Below are 26,914 nucleotides of genomic sequence, written 5' to 3' on the forward strand. Positions count from 1 at the left end.
AGCCGAGAGAGCTTTGAGGGGGTCCGTTCTGGGTTTCGCGGACGCTGGAGCCGGCGCTCCCAGGGCGTTTGTTGACTGAATAAATAAACGAAGCTAGGCCTGCAGACAGACGTTTTTGCACAAGGTTGAACTTAAACGGGCGGGAACTTGGCATGAAAAAGGACCCCTCTATTCTTGGTTTGTTTCCAAACCCTTAGACTGCCCCAGACCTGCCGAATTTGCTAAAAGGGATCTATTTAAAACACCGGTAGGGAGTGCTCTGCGCGCGAAGGTTGCAAGCGCAAAGGGGAGGGCGGAACTGGAAACTGAGGCCCGGCAGCTACCACGGGTGGGGCTTGGGAACTTTCCAGAACGTCCCCAGAACCGCAGGATTCGGGAGAAGGTACGGATCGCAGGCAGGGACGGCTGAAGAAGCTCCAAGTGACGGGGTGGAGATGGGGTCTGGAGTAAAGATCGGCCAATTAAACGCCTGCAAAAGTGTATCTCCGTGTTTTCCCATCCTCCTGAAACGAAGTTCATAGCTGGGGGTAGGGAGTAGATGAGGGGGACGTTCTCACGTACAGTGGCTTCCCTCGAAGCGCCACGGATGCAGTTCTTTTGAAACGTGAACCCTGTTTAGGACAACGGGAACAGCCAGGTCTCCAGGAATTTGCTTTCTTTCGGGGGCGTAATGGTGTTCCCGCCGTGTTTCTCTCCCAGTCAATCACCTGAGGCCGAGGAACAGTGAAATGTTTCTGGTTGCAAAGTCCTTTCAAAACTAATTTCGAAAAACATTAAGAAAAAAAGGTTTTGAAAATTCTAGTGCTTTAAATATATATATTGCCTGTTGTTGTCCTTGCATAAATGTCGGTCACTATATTGCAAATTGATCTCAAGTTGTCCTCCAGCTTATTCAGGAGGGGGGGAAAATCAACGTCTTTAGCAAGATGGAAAAATAAATGGAGAATATATTTACATGTCCTCCAATTATTTTTCTTCTTGAGGTTGCATAAATACTAAATCTATTTTATTTATGTATGTATTTATTTTTGCAACTGGCAGGTATGGGGATCTGAATCCCTGACCTTGGTGGTTTAACACTGCGCTCTAATCAACGGAGATAAATCTCCTATTTTAAAAGCCAGGACTTTTTCAAACTCAAAAAAATTTAAAAGCCATATTTAAAATGGATTGTTTATCATACCTATAATGAATATGAATTGTAAAAATAAATTGTTTAATTGGGAGGAAAGGATGTAAGTTTTTAAAGAAGTTCCATTTAGAAAGTGAATAATGAGGCATAATAAAACACAAATGATGTGATTTAGCATTTTTATTTAGACTTAATTTTAATGTGATTTAGCATTTTTATTTAGACTTAATTTTAACATCTCTACATGTAAGATGACGCGTCAGACAAACATGAGAAATAAATGTTCTGAAGTTAAAATTCTACTTATATCACATGTAGAGTTCAGGAAGACACAGAGGGCGTTAGCATTTTGCATTTGGGAATACTTGCAGGTGCTAGGGAGGGAAGAAGGGGAAACATGTTTTGCATTAGAGACTGTTTTCTTTGTTTTTCTTTTAATATCAGAACAAAATACCCCACTCACGTTCACAGTTCTCGGAAAATGTGCAAATCGGAAAAGCTGTAGAAGCCACCATTGAAGGCGGGAAAAGAAAGGGCGAGACTTGACGCCCTTCGTAATTTATGTTCAGGTTGTCTTTAAGGGGACAAAATCCAACTGTTCCTTTGTAACTATTTTGCAGTGAGCAGAAATCAGTGGTTGCTCTGGTGCGGGATTCAGACGCAGACGCTTGCTCCTAGCTGTGCAAGATGGAGCGCGCGAGGACAGCGGGACAGCTGGCAGCTCCACCCTCCCACCTGGCTCCAGGTGCGCGCTGTGGAGTCAGCCATGGGGCCGGGTGTGGCTGTTACTCAAAAGGCCGGCGAGGTCCCCCTCCGTCCGAAGGGGCGGCCAGCGATGCCAGCCTAGAGCCCTCTGCCGCAGCGGCAGACAGGTGCCGGCCCAGCAGCGCGCCCTTGATGGGAGCGCAGCCGCTGGTACAGTGCTGCTGCTGCTGCTGCTGCTGCTGCTGCTGCTGCTGCTGCTGCTGCTGCTGCTGCTGCTGCTGCTGCTGCTGCTGCTGCTGCTGCTGCTGCTGCTGCAACAAAATCGTCCGAGCGGCGGCGGCGGCAGCGGACATGTGCAGCAAGGGGGCAGCGGCCTGGGGACGCAACAGGCACGACGGGTGCTGCAGCAGGTGACAGTAGCCCCACGGGGTCGAGGGCAGACTCGGCGCGGCTCCTGTACTCCCTCCGCCAACCCCTTGCATGATACTCTCGATGCTGAAGGAGGTGCATCCGCCACCGGGCAGCGACGCCAGGCCCTGGCCCTCCTCCCAAGGCTGGGAGCTCGGCGAGGGCTGCAGCGCCGGGAGGGCGCGGGGGGTCGCCAGGTCCTCACCTTGCGCTTTCCTCTGCGCCTCAGAGGAGGCCGGGGCCGAGAGCAGCAGGTAGCGAAGGGGATGCGGGTGCAGCAGCGTGCACTGGCGGCTCCCGGGGGCGGCAGAGGGGTAGGTCCCCGGGGCAAGCTGCGGCCGGGCCTCGGGCCCGAGCAGGAGGTCCGGGTAGGGGCCGTGCAGGGCGGCGCGCGCGGCGGGCAGGGGGAAGGGCTGGTGCAGGTGGGCTCCCGGGGACGGGTGGGGGCGCTTGAAGCGCTTCCTGCGCCGTAGAAAGCTGCCGTTGTCGAACATGTCCCGGGAGGCAGGGTCCAGGCTCCAGTAGTTGCCCTTGCCCGGGTGGCCCGGCTCGCGGGGGATCTTGACGAAGCAGTCGTTGAGCGAGAGGTTGTGGCGGATGCTGTTCTGCCAGGCGGGGAACCTGCGGCGGTAGTAGGGGAAGCGGCCGCTGATGAAGGCGCAGATGCCGCGGAGCGTGAGGCGCTTGTGCGGGCTCTGCAGGATGGCCATGGTGATGAGCGCGATGTACGAGTAAGGGGGCTTCGCCGGCGGCGGGGTCTCACCGGAGGCCGCCGCGGCCCTCGTCGGGGCCCCGAACTTGGTGCCACACTCCGGGGTGCGCTCTCCGGGAAGCGCCCCCTGCGGCCCCGGCCCGTGCGGCTGCTCTGCGAACCGACGGCTCCCCTCCGCGTCTCCACCTTCCTCCTCGCCCAGGACGTCGATCTCGCCGTCTTCTCCGTCGGAGCCCCGGAGGTTGCGAGGCGTCGTGGGGCGAAGGAGCTGAGCTCCCGGCAAGTTCATGGACGAGCAGGTCCCGCCGACGCAGGGGAGGTGGGCCCGGGATAAGTGTTTCAGGAAGCGGGGACGCTCGGTCGCGCTTCCAGGTGTTCTTCTCTTCTGCTGGCTTCCCCTCCTTTCCAGCGCCGTCCAGCAAGATGCACTTTGCCTTTTATTAAAGCGTCCTCGCGGCCTGTGCGGTGGGCTCCCCGCCCCCTGGTCCCCTTCCTTCCCCGACCTTGCTCCTGACGCAGCCAATGATGAGGGTCCGCTGCGCAAACCCCGCACACGCGGACGGCGCCCGGCCACCGCCTCCCCGCACCCACCCTCCACCCAGGAAGACGCTCCCCTCGCCGGGCTCAGCCAGCCGGTCGGCCCCGGACTCGCGGGGCTTTGTCAACGCGCTTGCAAAACCGCGCAAATAAAAATGAGGCAGGAGATCAACCATCTGTGGCCATGTCGACATGGAGGCCGAAATTGCGGAAGGAGAGCACTGAAATGTATACGGTGTTCGTCCAAAATGTGTGACAGTAAAAGCATGTTTTCGTGTTTCACAGCTGGCTGATCATTCATTTTCACTGGTGGGCTCTGTCCTCATCCAGAATAGTGGACTGAATTATTTTTAATGTTCTGACTATATTCCCGAGCTCAAGAGGGGTGTCCAGGTGTAGCTGCCCAAAATGCCCTCGCTGACTCAAATTATCAGATAAGTCTGAAATGTCCTAGCAGTGAGTTGTGGAAGTTCAGGGTGGAGGAAAAGCAGGAGAAAGAAGCGTCTCCTTGTCCCCTTACAGCAGTGATTCTTCAACCTCTTTAAACATTTAACCATAGTGAGAAATACATTTTATACCACAGTCCTGCACATACAGACATATGTAACTAAGATGGGATTCACAAAACAACATACACTACAGTGATCACTGATGTTTCTTTTCTTTTCTTAATGGTCACGATCAACTAAATTGGTTTCACCACAAAAATCCTCTTTTCACAAATTGGCCCAACTCAAAGGGATGCACCCAGTGTGTGGTGGCTTTTGCCTCTCTCTCTCCCACTCCCTCCCTCTCCCTTCATTCTTTTCAGAAAAGCCAGCATTAAGCATTTTTACTGCAATAGTACGTAATAAAACTTGAAACTTAAATGAAGCAAAGGACGTCTGCAGTGTCGATATATTTGAATCACTGGGTGGCCATTCGGTATCCACACATTGGAGAGAAGTGGATGACAGCAGTTGTGTTTACCTCACTCATCTGACATCCTAGGAAGGAACGAGGATCTTAGGTTGGCTTCGTTTAAGTTAGCTAGCTCAGAGACTAAAGTAGCCGTACAGTGGAATACAATTTAATGTCAGTTATATAAATAGGGGTCTTCTGGTAGAATACGAAGCCACAGTAGACATTCAATATTTAAAACCCACCGACTTGGGGGAAAATTTTGAGATAGCATTCAATTAAAATGCAGCCTAAAATAATATGGTGTTATGCCATTGATTGTCACATAGTAAATCTTCCATTAGTGTTTGCAACATGATAAATTTTCAGTGAGACATCAGAAGCCAGCCACAAGGGCGAAATAGAAGAAAAAGTAGCTTAGTGCCTTCAGGATTAAAGGTAAGCTAAAAGTAGCTAGTGCCTTCAGGATAAAATTTGGAGAGCAGCTTTCTTGCAAACTTTTTTTTAAGCCTTAGCCTCTATTCCTGAGGTTTTTACCCTTTAAGACTCTCTGGTTATAGGAAGCTTGAAGTAGGACAAATAACAGAAGGTTCTGAGCCTAACACATTTGTGTTTGAATCCCAAATTTACCAGTGCCTACTTGTGTGATCTACTAAACTGAGCTCCATGAGGGCCAGGACAGGTGTCTCATTCAACCTTATATTCCCAGATGTCTTCCCCCTCGACCCCCTGCAGGTGAGGCACATTTCTTCCATCAGCATGGAAATCCGATTATCTGGGAAAGGGAGTATTGTTAGTTTTCCTAGAGTCAACTTCTATGAGGATTTGGGTTATTTAAAAATGAAAGGAGAAAAGTAAGGACAGACTCAAAAACAAAACAAAACAAAAAACCCACACAGATGAGGATATATGAAAGGGGGCAGAGCAGACAACTGAAATTGTCCCAGTGGCCAAAGCTGGGACAATTTGGGCAACAAAGTAGTATTGCATTATAACCCAAAGTATAAAATAAATACACATGTGTCGACACTGATAAAAATAAATGACCATGTAAATTAATAAATGGGTGAAAAGAGACAAATCTCCCCTGCAGAATTCCAAATAAATTGTGTAAATACTCCACCCTTAAGGAAGTAGAGCATAACTCCCCACTCTTTTTATGTGGGCTGCACATAATAATTTCCCTCTAAAGAGTACAGTATGGAAAAGGGGGAAGAGTAACTCTACAGTGGAGAAACCTGACCAACACCACTTCAGCCAAGTGATCAGGAGATCAAGGTCAACATCAGTAGTCATAAATCATGTTGATAGTATATGCCCTTGATATGATGTGATGAAAATGGCACTGTGTGATCTTCCTCCCCGAAACCCCAGCCTAATCATGAGAAATACATCAGACAAATTGCAACAAAGGAGCATCTTGCGTACGCTTCAAAACTGTCAAGGTCATCAAAACAAGGAAAGTCTATGAAAGTGTCTCAGTCAAAGGAGTCTAAAGAGACATGACTACTAAATGTAATGTGGTATCCCAGATGGAATTCTGGAACAGAAAAAGGATATTGGGTAAAAACAAAAGATATGTGAATAAACTGTGGACTTTAGTTAATAATATATGTATCATTATTGGCTCACTAACTGTAACAAATGTAACATACTATTTTCAGATGTTAACAGTGGGGGGAGAGGGGATATATAGGAACTCTGTACTATATGCTCAATCTTTCTGTAAATCTAAAATTTCTAAAAAACATTCTATTAATTACAAAAAATTAAACATGAAGGAAAAAAACGACCTCATAGACAAAAAGTGAAAAGTCATATGTCCACCAACTGATGAGTGGATAAACAAAATGGGATATATCCATACAATGAGATATTAGTCAACAATAAAAAGAAATGAAGTGCTGATACATGTTACAACATGGATGAACCTTAAAAACATGCTAAGTGAAAGGAGTCTAAATAGGCAAATCTACAGAGACAGAATGTAGACTAGTGGGGACTGCAGGCAGGGGGAAACTGGAAGTAACTGCTAATGGACAGAGGGTTTCTTTTTGGGGTGATGAAACTGTTCTGGAATTAGATAATGGTTAACAGTTGTTTAACCAGATATACTAAAACCATGAATTATGTGCTTTTAAAGGGTAAATTTTGTGGTATATGAATTATATCTTAATAGTGTTGTACCAAATATATCAATGTAAAAACAAAGAGCTGTAGCAATGAAAAGCAGAATGCTTTGGAAAGACTCCATAACGGCATATCATTCTAAACAAAAAATCAGAAGAACGAACTCTTACTGCCCAGTCTCATCAATCCTATAGTGCTGCCTTAAGAATCAAGTCATACTTTGTAGCTCCTGCAACATTTAACATGGAGCCTAGTGCACAGTGGGCACTCAATACTATTGTTGATTATTTCTTTCCTAAGGGTGAATAGTTGTTTGTTTGGTTGGTATGGTTTGGTTTTCTATTTTTTTTTTTTTTTTTTTTTACCCCCATAAACAAATCAGGGACTTGTAAGATGCCATCCTTGTTTGAAAAACAAAACGTTTTAACCTCATCTATGAGAAGGATGGTGATGTCTGGTTTCTTTCTCTTTCACCCTAAAATTAAAGGCAATTTAGTCATCAACAGAGTTAAAAGGTTGATTCTAGTAGTAAGGCTAACTCTGACACAAGAACTCCAGCATATCTTTCTTCCTCATCAAAGCAGGGTGAGTTGCCAGACATTCAAAGGTAGAATTCACTTCTTTCCACATCATCCCCACTAAATATATGGCTTTTCTAGAACTGGGAAAGTCATTTGAAAGCAACCCCAAAATGCAGTTTTCTCACCTACATCAGTAATCCAAAGGAAACAATTATGCAATTGGTAGAAAGCAACCAAGTCCGTAATGTTACAAAGCACGGATCATCTTTGCTTTAAAAGCCTTTTAGCTTTATCTTGTTGCTAATTGCCTTAAAATTCATTATCTAGGAATTATAAACTCTGGAAAGAAAGATACATTTTATCTCAATTTCTACACACAAGTTGTATAAGACTACTTTTTAAAAAATCAAAATACTATATATTTGATTGAAGCAAACCATCAAAAAAGTAACTCAAGGTAGCAAGAAGGGAAGATAATTAAATACCCCTTTGGTTTAAAATATGCTTAAGAGTCAGTCTAACAAGAATAAATGAGCTATTTGGAAGGTCTTTTCTAGCTCACACATTCTGATAGTCACTGAGAGGGAAGAAACCTATAGGCATCAAGCCCTTTTACCAAGCTGACCCTTTCAATCACCCGGTCTTTGCTCACACCTTGTACTGACATTTCCCACGGCTCTCTTCAACTGTGTACCAATTTTCTTGTCCTTTTCACTCAAAGCTGGAAAAAGCCTCACAAGGAACCATTTGTTTTAAGGTGTGCAGAAGCTCGAATTGTATATCAAGCTTTACTGAAAAAGGGAAATCCACATTTGTTGAAATTTGGGTGCTTTAAATTTAATCCCTGGAACAAGCCAGAGAGATCTGCATTGTTATCTCCATTTTATGAATAAGGAGGAAGAGACTCAAAGAGATTTGTTATTTATACTGTATCCCTCAGTAAACCATGAAGTTTTAGATGAACCACACCTAAACCTTGATCATCATCATCATAATACTCTGCAAGTCTTCTATAGCAAGCAAAATAAGGGCCACATTATTATTATTATTATTGCATTATAAAAATAAAACTTTCTCTTTGTGATATTTACAGCAAGTTCCAAAGTCTCCTGAAGGTACAAGTTAAACTATGGCTCTGATCACTGGAAAATACTTCATTTTGGAAAAAATAATGAAGAACAGGACAATGCACCCTTAAAATAATATATAAACAACATAAGAATACAATATAGGACCCAAAATAAAACAGTAAGATGCCATCCCATCCAGTCTGGCAAAAGTTAAAATGTGTTAGTTATGATTGGGAAAATGGACACTCCATATACTACTGTATCAAGGCAAAACATAAAGCCATTTCTTTGGAAGGGCAATTTATCAGTTTGTATTAAAATTTCAAATATGCATATCCTAGAAGCTAGTGATTCCACTTTTATGTGCCTATTCTAGAGAAACACTGGCACATAAGAACAAAGAGGCATGAACAATGGTGTTCACAGCAATGCTGTTTGCAATTTCAAAAACAGAAACAACTGGTTCATCTACCTCAGAGATCATTCTCACATCAGTTCTCCAGCTTAACACCCCTCAGTCACTTCCCAGGGTATTAAGAATAATCCAAATGTTTACCCTGTCCTATAAGGTGCAACAAACCCAGCTCCGGCTCACAACTCCAATCTCATTTCATAGCCTTGCTTTCTAATCTTCCACCACCCCTGCCTTCTTCCTGGTCTCCCAACACACTGTGCTGGTGCCCACCTAAATAATGGGCCTCTGCACTACTCACTCTGTGTAGAGCTTTTTCCCCTACTTTGTATGCATGACTCCTTTTAATTCATTTCTCAACTTAGGAGCCACCTCTCTTCAGAGAGGCCTTCTATGACCACTCAATCTGAAGTTGATCTTTATTTTTACCAGTCTGCTTAGGACATTTATCTCCCTGCACCAGAATGTAAGCAATATGAACACCTAGCCTGTGCAGATTCAGCCCCAGCACTAATACTGGAATCCCTCAATAAATTTTTTTTACATGAATGTATTCCACGCTATACTATGAATTTCTACGCAGCAGTTAAAGAATAGACAGATTTATAGGCACTGTCGTGGAAAGATCTTAGACTAAAAAAAACTTTTTTCTTTAAGCAAACTGCATTATAAAGTATAAAGAATAATGTTTTATTTAACACACATTGTAACATACATATATAAATATATATATATACACATATGTATATATATATATATTTTTTTTTTTTTTTTAAACCTTCCCTTGATATCTGTGGCAAGTTTCTAAGTTTCCTGAAGAGCGAGTTTAAACTACAGCTCTGATCACTGAAAACTAATTTACTTTGGGAAAAGTGTAAGTGAAAAGAAATGTCTGAAAGAATAGAATAGAATATTGGCTTAGCCCTAAGAAGTGACAAGGATTGAAGAAAAAGGGTCAAGGAAGACTTACTTCACCTGTGATGTTTGCATTTTTATAACAAAAATATATTTATACAATACTTGTGTAATGAAAAATATTTAAAGATTAATACATTTTAAAGGAAAAACCAAATAAATTTTATAAATAGATTTTCAAAAGTATGGATTAATATTATTTCAAACATTTCTCCCACAACAGGACAAGTAGTTATTGGCCCTTTTTCATAGTCTAGAACAGACCTATTTCCCAAGAAATATTAAGTGTTATTGTGACATTAACTATAAAACAATTTAAAACTATTAGGAAGAAGAACCTGTTTATCTCGGCTCTTCCATGTGTCAGGAGCTGAGTTGGGAGCACTACAAACCTATTTAATCCTTGGATGGTTGATATTACCACTATCTACTTTATACATAGAAAACTAATCTCTGAGTAAGTACTTTGCCCAAGATTACACAGCCAGCCAGCAGCAAAGCTGGAATTAAAGCCCAGATCAGACTCAAAAATCAGCTGCCACAAAATAACCATATTCTCTCAACCATGAATTGAGAGAATGGATTCAGGAGGCAACTGAATGAATATAAAAAAGTTATATAAAAGGTACAGAATAGAGGGGAAGGAAGATCAGGATCAGCAGTCTCATTGGTAGAACCAAAAGAACAGTGACAACCAACTTGAGATAATTTAATCGAGTAGCCTTCTGCCTCCAACCACAGGAACCATTCAAAATACAGATGTTAACTCCTTTATTTAAAATCTGAACAAAAAATTCCAAAAGCCATTGTGATAGCTTTCTCTAATATTTAACAACCATTAGTTTAGGAAAGCTCTTCTTTAAATTCCATCTACACTTTTCTTGTACAATTTGAGTATAGTTATGCTGACTTGGTCTTTAGTAGGAATAGGAGGAAAGTGAGCCATTGTATACTTACACACCAACCATTTATATAAAGATTGTTAAACTATCAAAACTTATTTGTAGTTATAGCTGAAGTCTGGTACCTCATCAAATTTTAACTTACACTGAAAACAGAAGTTCAAAAACAACCAAAATGAATTTAATACCAGTAGCAAAGTTTACTTAAAATTAAAAGCTCTACAACTGGAATATATTACAAAATAAATGCCTGAAGTTTCATTACACTGACTACTAATAAGGCTTAGCATTAAGAATTAGAGATGGTTTAAATTAATTTATTTGACTCAGATTTCTTCCACTTTTAAGTCTCTAGCCACACAAACCTTTTATTTCATTTAATAAAAATGCTATTTGTTTTTTTAAAATTTTGTTAATAAAAATATAGTCGTTATATTTCTGTAATCAGCTGAAGTTCTAAGGGAAAATGATAATGTTGAAGAATGTTTTATCATCACTACGATAAATAACTTCCACAGGTGAGAAGTTCAGCATATATAAACTCCAAATCCAATCTGAAAGACATTTTTCTGAAATACTTATCTTCAAAAAAGAAACTTCAGAGGATATTATAGTTTATTACATGAATGTCAAATGTTTTACAATACTGATTTACTAAATTTTATGTATTCTACAAAATAAATATTATTTTAAAGTACATTGGAATTCATAACAGAAAATAGATGATTGAAATATATCCAGAAAGAAACTTATTCTCATTTTTATCACCCGATCCTTTTGATAAGAAATGCTTCAGGAATTATAGACAAATTCAGTCTTCTTTGAAATGTGTTGTTCACTGCTTTTCTGTTTCTTTCACAGTAGCTATAAATAGTTGTTTAAGGATATCTTTATCTAAATTCCTGCCTGTAAATAAAACAAAATATGGTGCGATTATATTATACTTATTAAAATGACACAGTACACCTATCAATTCCAGATCATTAAATGCTTGATGAGCTTCAGAAATTTATAAAAGCAATAGTAATCAAGTGATTCCTTCTTTAACTTTCAAGTTAAGACTCTCAAAATAAGATTGGTGCTTGGATTAATCACTTTTCTAAAATTGTTTGAAGAAGAATAAAAGGCTAAACAAGTTCTCATGAAGGTTATCACATGATTAAGACAAATACATTAACCACAACCTTATTTAGTTACAAAAGAGGATCTGATTGGCTAATACTGCTTATGTAGCACATTGTATCCCTTTCAAATCTATGTTTTACTTTGCTTTAGAAATTTAACCCTTGGTCACTTACCAATAAGGACCAATCGATTTGTTCTCTCAGTGTCATCTTTCCAGCTCACCGGTGTCTCTTCCAGATCATAGAGCTCGTGGACACCTTGGACAATCACTTGGTGTGGTTTGTCTTTAACTGACACTAGCCCCTGCTCAAAGGAGAATGATCGATCAGCCTCAGCTCAAATTTAAAAGCAGAGATAGAGTATCAATGTTAATGGATTAATTATTGTCTTTTGAAAAAAAAATAGCAAACTCATGAAGAAGCTATGAAAATTACTTAACTCCAATTATCCATGCATTAAAAAAATAGTTTCTTAAAACCTTCAATTTTAAAAAGGTTTCTATGCACATTGATTCTAATGATAAAATTAATACATATATTAGGATGTTCTTTCAGTGCTATAACAACAAAAAAACGGAAACAAAGATAAAATATGTATCACATCCTACTGATTATTCTACTTTTAAAATTTTTATACTTGTTTTCACAGTTTTAGTGGGAATATTTGAGAAGTTAAAGGATTTTGGTGATAATTAAATAATATGTTTTGGAAATCAGTTGCAATAAATGGAGTAGACAATGATGAATAAAGGAAATATATTTATATTTATCTGGAGAAACATTCATTTTGCATTGACTTACAGAAATGAGGAACAAATTATCTGATAAACTGGCTCCTATGGGGATGAAATTAATTTCTCTGAAATAATGTCTGTTGCACATTTGTTATAAAATTTATACGTTTTTAAATAGGAGACAAACCACTCATAGTCATTCCCACCACACAATTTTTGTGTATTCTTGGCATATTTGTTATTTCCTTCCCATTTTTCTTTTCCTATGCCCAGTTTTGTGCTCTGCTTTTTAAATTTGAATTTTTGTAATAACAAACTCGTTGGAAAGAATTACGGTGCTTTATAAAGATTTTGACACATTAACTATTACTCAAGTTAGGGCCGGCCCGTGGTGCACTCAGGAGAGTGCAGCGCTTGGGAGCACAGCGGCGCTCCCGCCGCCGCGGGTTCGGATCCTATATAGGAATGGCCGGTGCGCTCACTGGCTGAGCGCGGTGCGGGCGACACCACACCAAGGGTTGCGATCCCCTTACCGGTCACAAAAAGACAAAAAAAAAAAAAAAAAAAAAAAACTATTACTCAAGTTAATATTTTAAACATGTTGATGATTATAAGACTAACACATTATAACAGGAAAGAGGAGAGCTATGAAGACAGACTGCCTTGTGCAAGAATCCCTTGGTGTTGTGATGAGTGGAAGGCCAAAGGAAGAACCAAAGAGGACAACTGCAGAAAAACTGTCACATACTTAAGGACAAAATCCAAACTGGGATGGTACAAAGCAAGCCATGGAACTTTGTGCAGAGGTCTTGGTGGCAGCATTAGTGTAAATGCCCAAGCTGCTGTTTTTCTAAGTAACCACCTCCTCTCCCCCATTCAGTAACAGGGAACAAAAGCAGTTATAGAAAGAAATATGCTCTGCCAGTTAGAATCATGGAATGTAGACGGTGTTGCAGTCATAAAGCAGCAGCAAGATCTGGCTTAGTTCCTGAGTGGGAGTGATTTGGAAGTAGACTGGGATTCACCTGTGTTGCTCTGCAGAGCCAATCCCAAGCAGAGCCAGCACAGGGAGTGAAGAAATCTAAATCCAAATAATTTCTTTCAACCTCTAAATAAATAAATCTAAATAGAAAGTGTCAACCTCTGTCATTCTAGTGACCCCAGTAAGTCAGTTGCTACTTGTAGAGTGAATCTAGTTACTCATAGTAATAATAATAAACACTAATAATAAAAACTTTATGCATACTTGTGGACACACAAAAGTAGACACTCAAATGACTGCTGATTGGTTAAGCATACACCTAGAACCACTGCCTCCTAGATAAAACACTTTTATGACATAAATACCCAAATATCAAGTAATATGAATGGGTTTCCAACATTATTTCTCTGCTAATGAAGCTCTCTTGGAAAAATAAACAATTTTCTCTAAGTGACCAATCTGTGTGCCAAGAGGAGAGTTTTGACGTCAAGCTCATTAGCCAGATAACTGCTTAGAACACCTGGGAGCAGAGAGGGCGGGGACGCAACACTTCAAAGCACACAGGCTGTGCAAATAAATCATGCTTTATGCAGTGATTTCCAAAGCTCCTTTTCAGCAATGTAAATGTTAAAGAAAAATGAAAGCAAAGTTTATTTGTACTAAAACTAAATCTATTTAAGACCAAATATGATTTTTATATAAGAAGAAAAGGACTTTGTCCAAAAGTCTACAGTGGTAAACTGCATACTGTACCTTTAGCCGGATGACCTCCATGCAGTGATTGTCCTTGTTTCTCACATTCTTTTCCCACAGGAGATTCTGTATCAAGTGACATATTTTAATAAGACCAAGCAACAACTATGTAACAAAACAGTTGATAAATCATTAATCACTTAAAAATTGCATTCACCTGAATAAATACATTCAGATTTTCTTCCTTTGCATTTCCTGGTACTTCAAATGTGATTGTAACAATACTCTGTAAACCAAGAGAAATAATCAATACTGATTTTTTATAGTAATGTCAATATTTTTAAAACCACAAGTTTTAAGATGAAAAGGAGCATATTCATAGAAGTTTATATTGCCTAACGATATACATCAGGTATTATATTTTTCTCACTATATATGTGGTTTTTAGAATTAGCAACTCCATTTTCTATGTTCAATGGGGTTGATCAATGGCTTAGTATTTACACAAAATACTATTTCGTGCAAAAAAAAAAATATTTACACAAAAATCTCCCATGGAAGGGCCCTCATTATTTAATTCATTCTTTCCCAGATTTCCAGCAATAGGAAGGAATGTAACATATAGTGTACTGACTATGTACTGAGTTTTGCCTGGGCCACCTCATTTCATCTTTTCATTTACTCTTCCCAACAGTCCTGGGGAGGAGTAAAGATAACTTTTTCCATTTTATAAACTGGGGGAAATGAGGCTCAGAAAAATAAACTACTCAGAGCTAGGAGTAAAAATCAAAAGAAAAAGTATAATTCTGTTCTCTTGGAAAAATAAATACAAAGGAAAAGTTCGATTTATCTGTAAGTAAACAAGCATGTGCTAAGGGCGGAAGAGTTTTTAGAGATGAGAATGACAGTACTCGTATAATGTCATCTTTGGCTTTAGAAGGTTGACATCATCATTTATGGAATATTAGCTTTGAGATTTATTTTTCCTCTTGATCTTGATATACCTCACAATGTCCATTCTAAAGAACCAGAAGCTTGAGATTTCCTTTAACAGGTCACATAATTAAAATCCAAATCTCCATCTGACAATATAATCCAAAATTTCAAACTTGGTGATGAAAATACACAAGAGTTAAGCGTAACATGATAAAAACACAAACCCTATCTTAGATAATAAGATGCTCAAGCCAAACTCAAAATGGCTGAAACAGGCAGAAAGAACATACTAAAGCACAGCTTTGTGTAACTTCCTAGAACTGCATATCTGGCCCAGCAATTTTACCCACCATTTAAAAACCATATATGTTTATAGTAGAAAATAGGAAAAGAACAGAACTGTTGTTTTTTTTTTAAATCCAAATTTAGAGAATAGCTAAAGGTAAGTATTAAAGACCAATTTAAGCTCAAATACATTGACATTTAGTCTCCACTGTTGCTAGTAACAGAAAAAGCAGAAAGTGCTTTCTTGCCCAAATATGAGAAGCACAAGTCAATTTAAAAAAAAGTTTCATGTCAGACTTTAACATGTGAGACAATTAAAAGTATTTATCTTGTCACAATAGCCAAGAGGTGGAAACAAGCTAAATGTCCACTGATGGATGAACGGATATAGAAAATGTGGTATATGAGTGTACTTCAAAAAGTTTGTGAAAAAATAGAATTAAAATATGAATTTTCCACGAACTTCTTGAAGTACACTCATACATACAATGGAATATTAATCAGCTTTAAAAAAGAAGAAAATCCTGTCATATGTTACAACATGGATGAACCTTGAGGACATTATACTAAGTGAAATAAGCCAATCACAGAAGGTCAAATACTGCATGATTCTACTTACATCGGGTACCTAAAACAGTCAAACTCATAGAAACAGAAAGTACAATGGTGGTTGCCAGGGGCTAGAGGGAGGCAGAAATGGGGAGCTGCTGTTCAATGGGTACAGTTTTTATCAAGCAAGATGAAAAAGTTCAAGGGATCTGCTGTACAATAATCTGCATATCGTCAACAATACCATATTATACACTTAACATTTTGTTAAGAGTGTACATCTCATGTTAAGTGTTTTTTAACCACAATAAAAAAGACTTACTTTGAAATCTTAATAACATATTCTGCTTCTAAACTGCAGAATATACTTTTTGTGACCGCCCGCACCGCGCTCAGCCAGTGAGCGCACCGGCGATGGGAGCGCTGCTGCGCTGCTCCCAGCGCCGCACTCTCCCAAGTGCGCCACCGGGTCGGCCCTAAACTGTTTTTTAGAGTTTAAGGTAAGAACAGTATGCATTTAAACAAAATGACAATCATTTTCTTTCCTCATTAAAGAAATCACTGCAAATACCTAAAAATCCAAATATACGGCAAATCGAAACACATAGAAAAAGCTGCCAAATAAAACACAATTTGTCAGTTACAAAAGATAGTAATTTGGCCTATAAAACGCTTAAAATGTATTTTATTCAAGTTGGATAACCTAGATTTTAATATTGAAAATGTCTCAATATAGGACTCAATACAGTCCTATTGCTTTAATCTTAAAGATTTTTATAATGGTTTTTGCTTTTGGCAGCTTAGAGATATATGACTTATGTTTAAGGGGTACAATTAACACTAGTCTGAGACAAAAAAGTTTTTTAAAATTCAGATAATGTATCACAGGGCTCAGAGAACTAGAGTTTTTTAATACCAATAAATGCTTCTCACTTTAGAAAAGTCCAGAATATGAAATCTGTAAATCCCCAGTTCAGAAGATGAGGGTCACAATTCACACCTGGCTTGTATAATAAACCAAGCATAGACTGCCACTTGGGTTTTCTCCTCCACCTTCCCACCCTCCAAACCCAGGTCCTCCTTATGGGGAATGAACAAGGAATCCATGAAAAATAGAGAGCTGCATCAAATATTATTCAAGAATAAAACTTTAATAACACATACATAGAATGTCCTAGGTATTATCCATTTCAGACTTTTTTACCCTGGGTTTATTTTTGCTTTGAGTCTAAAATTAAGTCTCTTTTAATAATGTCTGAAAACACAGAAGCAGAAAAGTGAGGCAATAATTCCAAAAACTAAAGCACAATAAGGAGCTGCCTCTAAAATAAAATTTAGGAGTAACTCAAAGTTTGTTTACTTGGTCTGTCTTTTCATTAACCTACTGGGTTATTTCTCAGTTTTTTACTCTTTTGCAAATACCTAGTATGCAATAACTTCTACATGTTTTCTTCATCTGGAACACTAAGCCCACTAATATGCTTAAACTTGAAATCTGTTATCTCCACACTCCAGCTCTCTATTCCTCTTTGCCTGTGTAATAACTCTATGATATCCTGCCACCAGGTACAATGTGAGCATATGGCATTTTCATCCAAATCACTTTGCCTTCCAGATTTCTCTATTTCTAGGATCCTCTAGTCAGTCTAGGTTTTTTCCCTGTCATTCCTCCCTCTTTTTATTGATCCATACCAGACAGCATACCCAGGCATGTCTACTGTGAAACAGCTCTAGATTTATTCCATTTTTAGTCTCACTGTAACCAACACAGTTCAGGCCCTCATCACATGTTATCTTCCTGTTTGGTCTTCTGACTCCAATTCAGCCTGTGTATTGCTGATGGGACAGCACAGCATGAATTCATTTTGCCCAATCCTTTAGACCAGGATTCTAGTACCAACAGTCCACCAAGACTCCAGCACTAGAGATCTGATCTTCCAGAACATACATTCCCCCCTACTCTCAAACATCTGGATTGTTCTTTCCCTTACTACTCCCGGTCAAGAAAATTCTACCAGGTTCTAAAAGCTACTTTTTGGTGTTTAAGTCAGAGTAGCAGTTACTCCTTTGACCGGGAAGGGGCAAAGAACTGTACAATTTTATTAATCTTTTATATCTTGACCTGAGTGGTAGTTACAAGGATATTTACTTGTGTGGGCACACAAATAGATATATAGGTCAAATATACGTAAAGATACATTGAATTACACACTAAAAACTTGCATGCTTTATTTTATGTAAAAACAAAAACAAACAAAAACAAACAAAAAACTACTACTTTTCATGAAGTCCCTAATGGGATTTGGGGCATACTATCCCAAAATATGACACTTTGGTATTTAAGAAAACAGCAAAGCAGGAAGGTTACTCTCACCTTCCCCATGCTCTTCCCTGAAGCAGGTTATAAAACCTGGGAAGGATTTTCTACCTTCCCCTGAAGCAGGTCATAAGACCCTCATTCAAGTAGTGTTGGTTACAGTGTGAATCTCCCTACACCTGGAGGAAAAGAACATCCCTATCTCTGAAGCCATAGGGTCACAGAGAAGAATCTGAAAAAACAGGCCTTGCTAACTTCCTCCCAGTTTATTACCATTAGATCATACTTTTTTATCCAATTATATTTCTCCATGACTATCCACTTCTATATCAAACAGCATTGAAAATACACTGGTTTACCTATTTCTTCAGGTCCTCATTTCTTCATGAAAGCCCCCATTTCGTGTAAAGTGTATATTAAACAAATTTGTATGCTTTTCTCTTGTTAATGTGTCTTCTGTTACAGGTGCCTCAGCCATGAACCTAGTAATGGGTGAGCAAAAGATGTATTTCCTTCTCTACAACTCAGATCCATTAAACCAAATGAGACTGTTCATACCTCTGTGCTATACCTTTGTCTGTGTTATTATATTTTGCCCTCTGTTTATATATCTAAAGCAGGAAAGTGCACCAGAATCTGCTGTAGAGGTTTTAAAAAAACAGACATGACCTATTTACTGGTGAAATGACATCATGTATGGGATTTGCTTTAATACCCTCCAACAAGGGTGATGAGTACATACAGGTTCATTATACTTTCATGAATATCTGAAATTTTCTACTTTAAAAAAATTATTTTAAATACTACAGTGAAATAAATGATGGGAGGATGAAATAAAATCGAAAATGCTGACACTATTTAAACTGGGTGATGCATATAAGAGGTTCATTTTGCTATTATCTCTACTTTTGTATATCTTTCAAAATTTCCATAATAAAATGTTAAAAATACACATTAACATGCACATACCCAAGTCCTATTCCTAGAGATTTAAGAGCTGGGAACTACTGTGTATCCAGTTTTTTTTTAAAAAGCTCCATAAATAATTCTGATTTACACCTCCATTTGAGAATCACAGTTATTCACTCTTTTAACAAATATTCATAAAGCACCTACCACATACCAGGCCCTGTGCTAAGCAATGAAGAATTTATATTTCAGGAAGTTACAGACTAATAAAAAAAATTTTTTTTTTAAAGCATTCCAACCCAAACTACAAGGGATTATACATGCCATGATAGGGGTACATTCAAGATACTACGGCATTGGCATTGGCAACTATAAAGGTTCTTATAAGTGAGTACAGTCAGGCCTCTGTATCCATGGATTCAACCAAGCATGGATCAAAAATAGTAAGAAAAAAAACTGCTTCTGCACTAAACATATGCAGATTTTTGTTTCTTACCATTCCTTAAATGATATAGTCTAAAAATTATTTTCACAGCATTACACTGTAGTGGGTATTATAAGTAATCTAAAAATGATTTAAAGTATACAGGAGGATGTGCATAGGTTATATGCAAATACTGTGCCACTTCATATAAGGGACTGGAGCATCCATGGCTTTTGGTATCTGAGGGAGGTCCTGGAACCAATTCCCCATAGATACCGAAGCATGACTGTTCTACATCTTCTTTATCTTTTAATCCTTATGACTCCTGGTATGATGTCCTTCACCCAAAAGCTCAATAAGAATGTGCTTCAAGTTCATCTTTATGACTGATATTGAGTATCATAAACAGTTTTTTCCCAAAACTTTTACTGCCAGGGACTTCTATTTCTCTCATTTACTCATTTTAAGATAAGTGAAGATAAATATTCTATTAAGGTAAGTTTCTCAGAGAAAGGTGCCACAAACAAGGTAGTATAGCTCCCCACTGCATAAACATGAGCCAAAATGAAGACAAATGAACAAGTGGCTGCTGTCATAATGGTGTGATTACAACTAAGAATGATTCAAAAACTGAGTGATGGCTTACAGACAGAGGGAAGACAAGGCACACTGCTCACTCACACATCCTCCCTCTCACAGTGTTTTAAATGGAGCAGCTCTATCATCTATGACCTGCTTAACAGCAACCTGGGTACAATGAAAATATATTTAGTTTGTTCCTAGCATATAAATATTTACCTTGGGGATTAGAATTTTAAAGCATGAAAAACCCGTTAAGGAGTTCAATATATAGCGCTATCTGAAGGCAAAACTCAAAGTTAATTTTTATTTAAATAAGCCATATTTATACAAGACTTTTTCTTAATCATTTCAATGTAGTTAAAAATCCACTGCATACAGAACCCCCAGGCTGCTTTTAAGTAGTAACTACAATGATAAGAACTGATTGAGATATTCTGAGTGACCTGCATAATAGAGAAACTAGAAAGCATTATTTCCTAAGATTCTAAACAACTCTGGTTTGGTGAATTCCTATTATGTGTTAAGAGGCTGGATTAGATGATCTCAAAAGCATTCAAAATTCTAAAAGCTATCAGCACAGTTCAAAAATACCATTTTAGAGGGGGACTGGCAGGTTAGCTCAGTTGGTTAGAGCATGGTGCAGTTAACACCAGATCCAGGATTCAATCCCTGTATGGGCCAGATGCCAAAAAAAAAAAAAAAAAAAATCCATTTTAGAAAGAGTCCTAATAAAACAGTCCTAACCCCCAAATATAGTCAACATAGTTGAAGAAACCACTTTTAAACATTTTTAAAGATTTTTTTTACCTGATCAAGGTGAGGCTGTGTTGCTGGCACATTTTGAAGTTTTTTCTGCAAACTGAGAACAACTAATTAATTCAGAGGTCGATAAAAAGTTAACTTCTGATTTAACCTTATACACTGCCTACAGTCACAAAGCTAAGTAAGAGACTTTCCATAAATAAATCTATTCATAGTTATACTTTTACATGTTGTTCACATATTCTCATAGAGACAAGCTGGCAGATTAAGTTTTAAAAAAAAATTCTTAAAAATACACACACATTCAAATACATAAATATACACACAATAAAGAGAAAAACTGATCTTTTAGCAACACTATTTTGTGTAGTTAAAAAAGTCAGGAGATTTCTTTATAATTCTAACAGGTCTAATACATAACCATTTTAGTACTGCTCAAAGTTTCTTAATTCTCCCCATACTTCCTAATATGAAAATAATGCTAGTATCTAAAGAAAGTTAGAATGGTAAATTTTTCTTTATCAATGTTTTCTCTTGAGCATATCTACTTATTAAAAAAAAAAATGCTATCCATAAATATAAACCCTCTATATAGTCTGTTACCAGTTGAGAGAAAAAAAATCAGAATCTTAAAAATGCATTGTTCTGATATGAAAAGGGCAAAAAGATCAACATGGCGTAACAAATTACAACCATAACAACTGTAGCATACATTTAGACACTGATGGAGATAGGATGGGAGGGGGAAAAGGACTTAAAACCTTGCAGATGTTTTGCCTTGAAGAACAGTGAGGGGTAAATTAGTAACAGCAAGTTTAGGAAAGAGAAAGGGCTTGTAGGAACTGTTGGAGGGCATTAGTCTCACTGGGGGGTCTTAGTAGTGAGAATGTCAAATTAAATCCTTCACAGCTGGTTGCTCAGGAAATGATTCTCCTGTTTAGCAGCTAAGCACAAAAAAAAGTTATGCAAAGGCCTTATCTATAGTGGTGGGATCACATTAAACAGCTACTTCTTTAAGTGTCACTAAAGCATTATAACTGCTCTTAATCCAATGTAGAAGGAGATTAAGTTAGAAAATTTTTGAAAATGCCTATGCCTTTTCCATATGTTCAATATTTAATGTTGTTGGACAATGCCTAAAATTCCATATGCAAGCAAAAAGTCAAAAATTTAACAATGAACATTTAAATGCAGTTCTTAATAAGCCTCAGAATTTTTAGCCCTTAATTTGTTCTCTATTGTACAAAAAAAGGAAAGTACCATCTATTGTAGTGGTCAAGAATATAATACGAAAAACTGAAATCCATGAATCAAAATCCCCATTTTGCACGCTTACTTGTAATCCTGTAAGAATTTTTGTCTCTACTAAATTTTTGTCTCTAATAAAGTGTGTAAGTTTAAAATAGTTTAGTGTTCTGTAAATAAATCATTATGTTTTGTAAAAAACAATAATTCAGTTCTTTTCATAATAAGATGGAACTAGCATCTTTTCTATTTCTTCCAAGTAAAAATTCAGAATTTTATAAAGAACTGGATGCTTTGAAGAAACAGCAAATTATAGCAAATGACATAAGTAGAAAGGAAAAACAAAAACTGAATATCAAAGTGGGAAATAATTTCACACTGTAATTCTTATTTTAGGAATAAAATACATAAAGGGAATAAACAAAGATTTCAACTAAGAAATATTTTAGCGTTTTACATATTAAATGACAACCAATTTGCAAGGTCTTAGACCCAGCAGAGATAAACTAGTTTAAAAAGGCGAATTTCAAGCAATATTGTTTCACCCCCACCCCTTGTAAATACATTTAAATGTATCACAGGATCTGTAACCATCAAAACTGTCCATAGCCTCAAATAAAACAATATAGCTCTATATATAAGCCAGATGGGGAGGATAAGAGAAAGGGAGCCTGGCTAACTGCTGAAATAGTATTAATTGGAATAAAAAGAAGAAAAGAATCAGCAAGATAAGGGATAAGATGGACTAGATTTCTGGTCATTTTAGAAATGGGTAGTAAAAGATAGAGGTTATGCTCCTACAATTAGATGACAGCCTCAACCAACCTATCTCTCTAGTAAAGCCCGAACTAAGAAGGGAGAAAAGACCATTTTTAATTGACCGAACCAAGTTTATGCTAAGGGCTGTATTCATTTAAAGGGCCCTTCATTTCAAAATTAGAAACATAAAAGCTTTGTATGAAAAAACTTAGTGTAGTACATGAAATTGACATCAGGGAAAATGGGTCAGGGTGCTGGAGGGAGATTTTGCAACTTTGTACAGGAGTGGCCTGAAAGGATATACCTATTTCTACCATAAAGCAAAAGCAGGCACTCTAACCTTACATAATTTATAAGGATTTTTTTAAAAAATAGGAATCACTCACATGTAATTCAGGTGTGCCAAACTTTGCCACCTTTCTCCTAACTGGAACTGAAAAGGCAAATGACGATTTTTGTCCAGGTACCCCAGAAATGTCTTTGTAATTTTAACCCATTATTCATTTAACCTAAAAAGGTGCTGGTCCAACACCAGAGGCTACAGGTAAAATGAATAGCTCTCAACTGAAATGATTTCTAGAATGACTGTCACTTTCAAGTTTACCTCTTTAAGTTTCAGTTTCCAAACTGAGGAAGAAGATAACTGCCCTACCTATCCCACACTTCTAGGTGCTGAAATAATTCCAAACATTTTTTTTTTTTAAGAAACTAAATGCGAATTTAAATTCTCCAATTTATAAGGTAAAAGAGGTCTAATAAAACACTATCATGCCCTATCCTCACATGTTACTTTAGATGCTACTTTTAAAGTGGACAATACTAGAGACTGAGGGGGAACAAAAACTAGTTGAGAATAAAATTAGTTTTTAAAGACATGGCTAAGGCAAAATTGAAAATATATATAAGAATGGAAATTGGGCTTCTCAAGTATAGAACCACCCACCATGCATACCCTTAAGTAAAATAGCTTCACTAATTCAAAATGTCCAGAGAGGTCCATTCTCACAATCTTGCATGGACATATATGAGACTTAAAAAGGTACTCATGCAGCATGATTTGAAATAGCCAAGAAGTGGAAACAACCTAAATGTTCACCAACAGATGAATGGATAAAGTAAGTATGGTATATACATAAAATGGAATACTATTCAGCCTTAAAAAAGGAAATCCTGCCCTATGTGACAATGTGGATGAACCTTTAGGACATAATGCTAAGTTAAAGAAGCTAGTCACAGAAGTACAAATTCTTTATGATTACACTTGTATCAGGTAATTACAATAGTCAAACCCATAGAAGCAGAGAGTAGAATGCTGGTTGCCAAGGGCTGGGGAGAGGAGGAAATGGAGAGCTGCTTCGCTTACATAAGACGAATAAGTTCTAGAGATACCCTGTACATCATCATGCCTACAGTGAACAACACTGTATTGTACACTTAAAAATTGGTTGAAAGGGTAGACCTCATGTTAAACGTTCTTACCACAATTAAAAAAAAAAAAAGATACTACTGATGTCCATGAATAATTTCTTCCCCTCTTTATCAAAAAGATTCCCCCCAGAAAGAGGCAGAAAACGGATCCATCACTAAAGGAAGGGGAAGTAAGGTGTTTGTGTGAGGACAAGATAAAATTTTATATGTATTTCATGTATTTTTCCATTGAAAGAATATAATACACAGTGGTTAGCATAGAAATAACAACAATTAGTCTCTAAAGTTGACTATCATTTACACTATAATTTCTATAGGAAAATGCATTGTGATTTCCAAACAACCAAGTAACAAAACTTTCAAGAATATAATTATTAAGAATGGTCTTGTATGCCAAATGAATGACAAGAAGTTTAAATCAAGGGTGCAATTGTGTAAATCATTTCTGTAACTGTGGAATAAAAAGGACATTACAATAAAACCAAAATATAGCAAATATACCTTATTCCAGAGAGATTGTCAAAGGCATGAAGATCTAATACATTAGAGAGATCAACTCTAAAAGAAAGAAAACCAATGTGAACAGTTGGAATTCCTGCGAACTACATCCAATTAGGAAAAAATCTCTACAACTCTTTTGCCAAAAAACGTCGGCATAAAGACTAATCAGCATATTATATTATTTTGGAAAATACATAAAAATGACAGGCAAGAAACAAAAAGGCTATTGTAAAACATTTTTATACATAAAATTCATAAAAATGGGTGAATGGCATAAGATGAAGGCAGAAAATTACTTAGTTATTGCTTCAACAAACTGTAGTTGTTTTATTACTTTCAACTGTATTTTCAATTCTAAAATTTATGGGCTTCTCAAACGCATTTTTATAGCCCCCTCATCAGCTAAAGAACTGAAACTTTTCCAAGCAGCTTATGACTCAAAAGATGAAACAAAAGAAATGTCAAACGAAAATAACATAGTAGTATAGGTATTACTTTGAATACCCTTGGGATTTTTGCATTTCTTTTACTCCCCCTCCCATGATATAACATGTAATACAAAATACAAGGAACTGAACAACTAATGTATAAATATTAATTCATTCTATGTTGTGTGATTTCATTCATTCAGAATGAGATTGCACATAGACAGAAATTCCCCAGTTAGTGCTCTATCTGAATAGACATTATTTCTCACAGAATTAGTGATAATTAGATCTTATTAGGAATGCAATTGTTTTAAATACACAAAAGTAAATTTATAAAGACTGGCGATTAAGTTCCAATTTTAAAATAAATCCATAAAACAGCACAGTGATTTCTCCATAGTGAAAGCTAAAATGAAGGAACGTTTAAGACAGAATGACAAAAGTATAATTAAATTTCAAAATTAGACTCCAGAAGCTTGCCAAACATTTATGAAATTTTCTCACAAGGGAAACAAAAACTTGGTCAGGTTCGAGATTTCTTTAAAATGCACAAACATGTAAAATAACACACCTCCTTTAACTGAGGACTGACCAGCTGTGCCTGCTTTGTTCATTCTCAGCGGTCTACCACATACTCAGTACTTGTGGCAACAACACTCTATTAGATTATGAACGCTTATCTTGGCACAAGACAGACAAATTCTCATCTTATTCAAAAAAGAATACTCCAAAGGTCTGTGTTAATAGACTGTAAACAACACTTCAAATTCTGGACATTCTAGATGTGCAGAATTAGGAAAATGATCAAGCAAAGAAATAAAGGTCCCATGAAGAAATTTTTGAATATCAATTTACACTAAGGGACCAAAGTCTTAATATTAAAAATATTTCCTTTTTCACCCTCACAACTAAACAAATATACATACTGACAGGTCACAAACGAATGCAGTCTCCTCCTAAGTTTATTATCTTCACTTTACAAAATAGCTTAAAGTTTAATAAAGTTTCACATGTCAATTGTGTGAATATCAAATTCCGTTTGAAACAAACTACTAAATAAACTACTGTTTCACTGTGACAGTGTCCTTGAGAATACATGTCATTTAGAGATAATTATGCTTTAAACCCAGATTCTTTTGATACTTCCCATACAGACAGGATCAATAACAGAAATGTACAACAAATTATACTCTGTACCAAATTCTCAACGAAGAGTAAAAGAGGAAAACCTCTAAACATCCAGATGAAAGTTTCTATGAACTTTCCCCAAATCTAGTACTGCCATGAAAAAGAAATTCTTCACTTTTTCAAAGCATATGACCAGAAAACTAATTTCCATGACATCGAATGTATTTAATTTACTCCTTTGGAGATAAAAACAGCAGATCTTTTCCAAAACACTAAAATAGAAAACAAACAAATAAATAAAAAGACCAATCCATCATTTAAAACCAGAATAGGAGAATGAAGTAAACAAAAAGAGGGAAAAAAACCTTCAAAAGTACATTTTTTTTTCCTAATTTCTTGAATGATCTATATCAGGAGTACCTTATCTTTTTCCTATGAATAGCTACTTTCAACTTTCCCTATGTCTAAAGACTGCTTTAAGTAGCCTAAGATCAGGAACAGGAGAAGGAAAAGGAAGAAGGTTTTGGCTCTCCAAGGCAGGGAAGAGAGTGCAGCTGCTACTCTAGGGACACTCTAAGTAATCGTCTTTTCAAACTACAGTGAGTCTCACAAACAGGATGCACCACCCAATTCCAGGTATACGAGTTCTAGATACCAATAGCTCAGCCATGAACTCTAGAACTAAGTTTCCAAAGGTCCTTGCCAGTGGCACCTCAAACTTGAAAATATTTTACAAAACTGAGCTAATCATCTTTCCCAAATCTACTTACACCACCACCCCTCC

The 26,914-nt window shown here is 37.7% G+C and overlaps 2 protein-coding genes across 4 annotated transcripts in view; both read right to left on the bottom strand.

The window, feature by feature from the left end:
- Window positions 1–1,917: 1,917 nt before the first annotated feature.
- On the bottom strand, window positions 1,918–3,246 carry LOC134364515 (forkhead box protein D4-like 1). The gene has a single exon (XM_063080411.1). The coding sequence runs from the start codon at window positions 3,244–3,246 to the stop codon at window positions 1,918–1,920; it is 1,329 nt and encodes a 442-aa protein (XP_062936481.1).
- Window positions 3,247–11,048: 7,802 nt separating this feature from the next.
- Window positions 11,049–26,914, bottom strand: part of LOC134364391 (zinc-regulated GTPase metalloprotein activator 1A) — a 43,368-nt gene continuing 27,502 nt past the window's right edge. For all 3 annotated transcript variants that reach the window (XM_063080290.1, XM_063080289.1, XM_063080288.1), the window contains 6 exons: window positions 24,575–24,631; window positions 20,687–20,738; window positions 14,095–14,163; window positions 13,938–14,003; window positions 11,643–11,772; window positions 11,049–11,250 (listed from right to left, as the gene is read on the bottom strand). In XM_063080290.1, coding sequence (XP_062936360.1) covers window positions 11,180–11,250; window positions 11,643–11,772; window positions 13,938–14,003; window positions 14,095–14,163; window positions 20,687–20,738; window positions 24,575–24,631 — 445 coding nt within the window. In that variant the 3' untranslated portion in view covers window positions 11,049–11,179. The remainder of the gene's footprint in view (window positions 11,251–11,642; window positions 11,773–13,937; window positions 14,004–14,094; window positions 14,164–20,686; window positions 20,739–24,574; window positions 24,632–26,914) is intronic.

The sequence above is a fragment of the Cynocephalus volans genome, chromosome 16 (assembly GCF_027409185.1).
Source record: "Cynocephalus volans isolate mCynVol1 chromosome 16, mCynVol1.pri, whole genome shotgun sequence".
NCBI classification, from domain to species: Eukaryota; Metazoa; Chordata; class Mammalia; order Dermoptera; family Cynocephalidae; genus Cynocephalus; species Cynocephalus volans.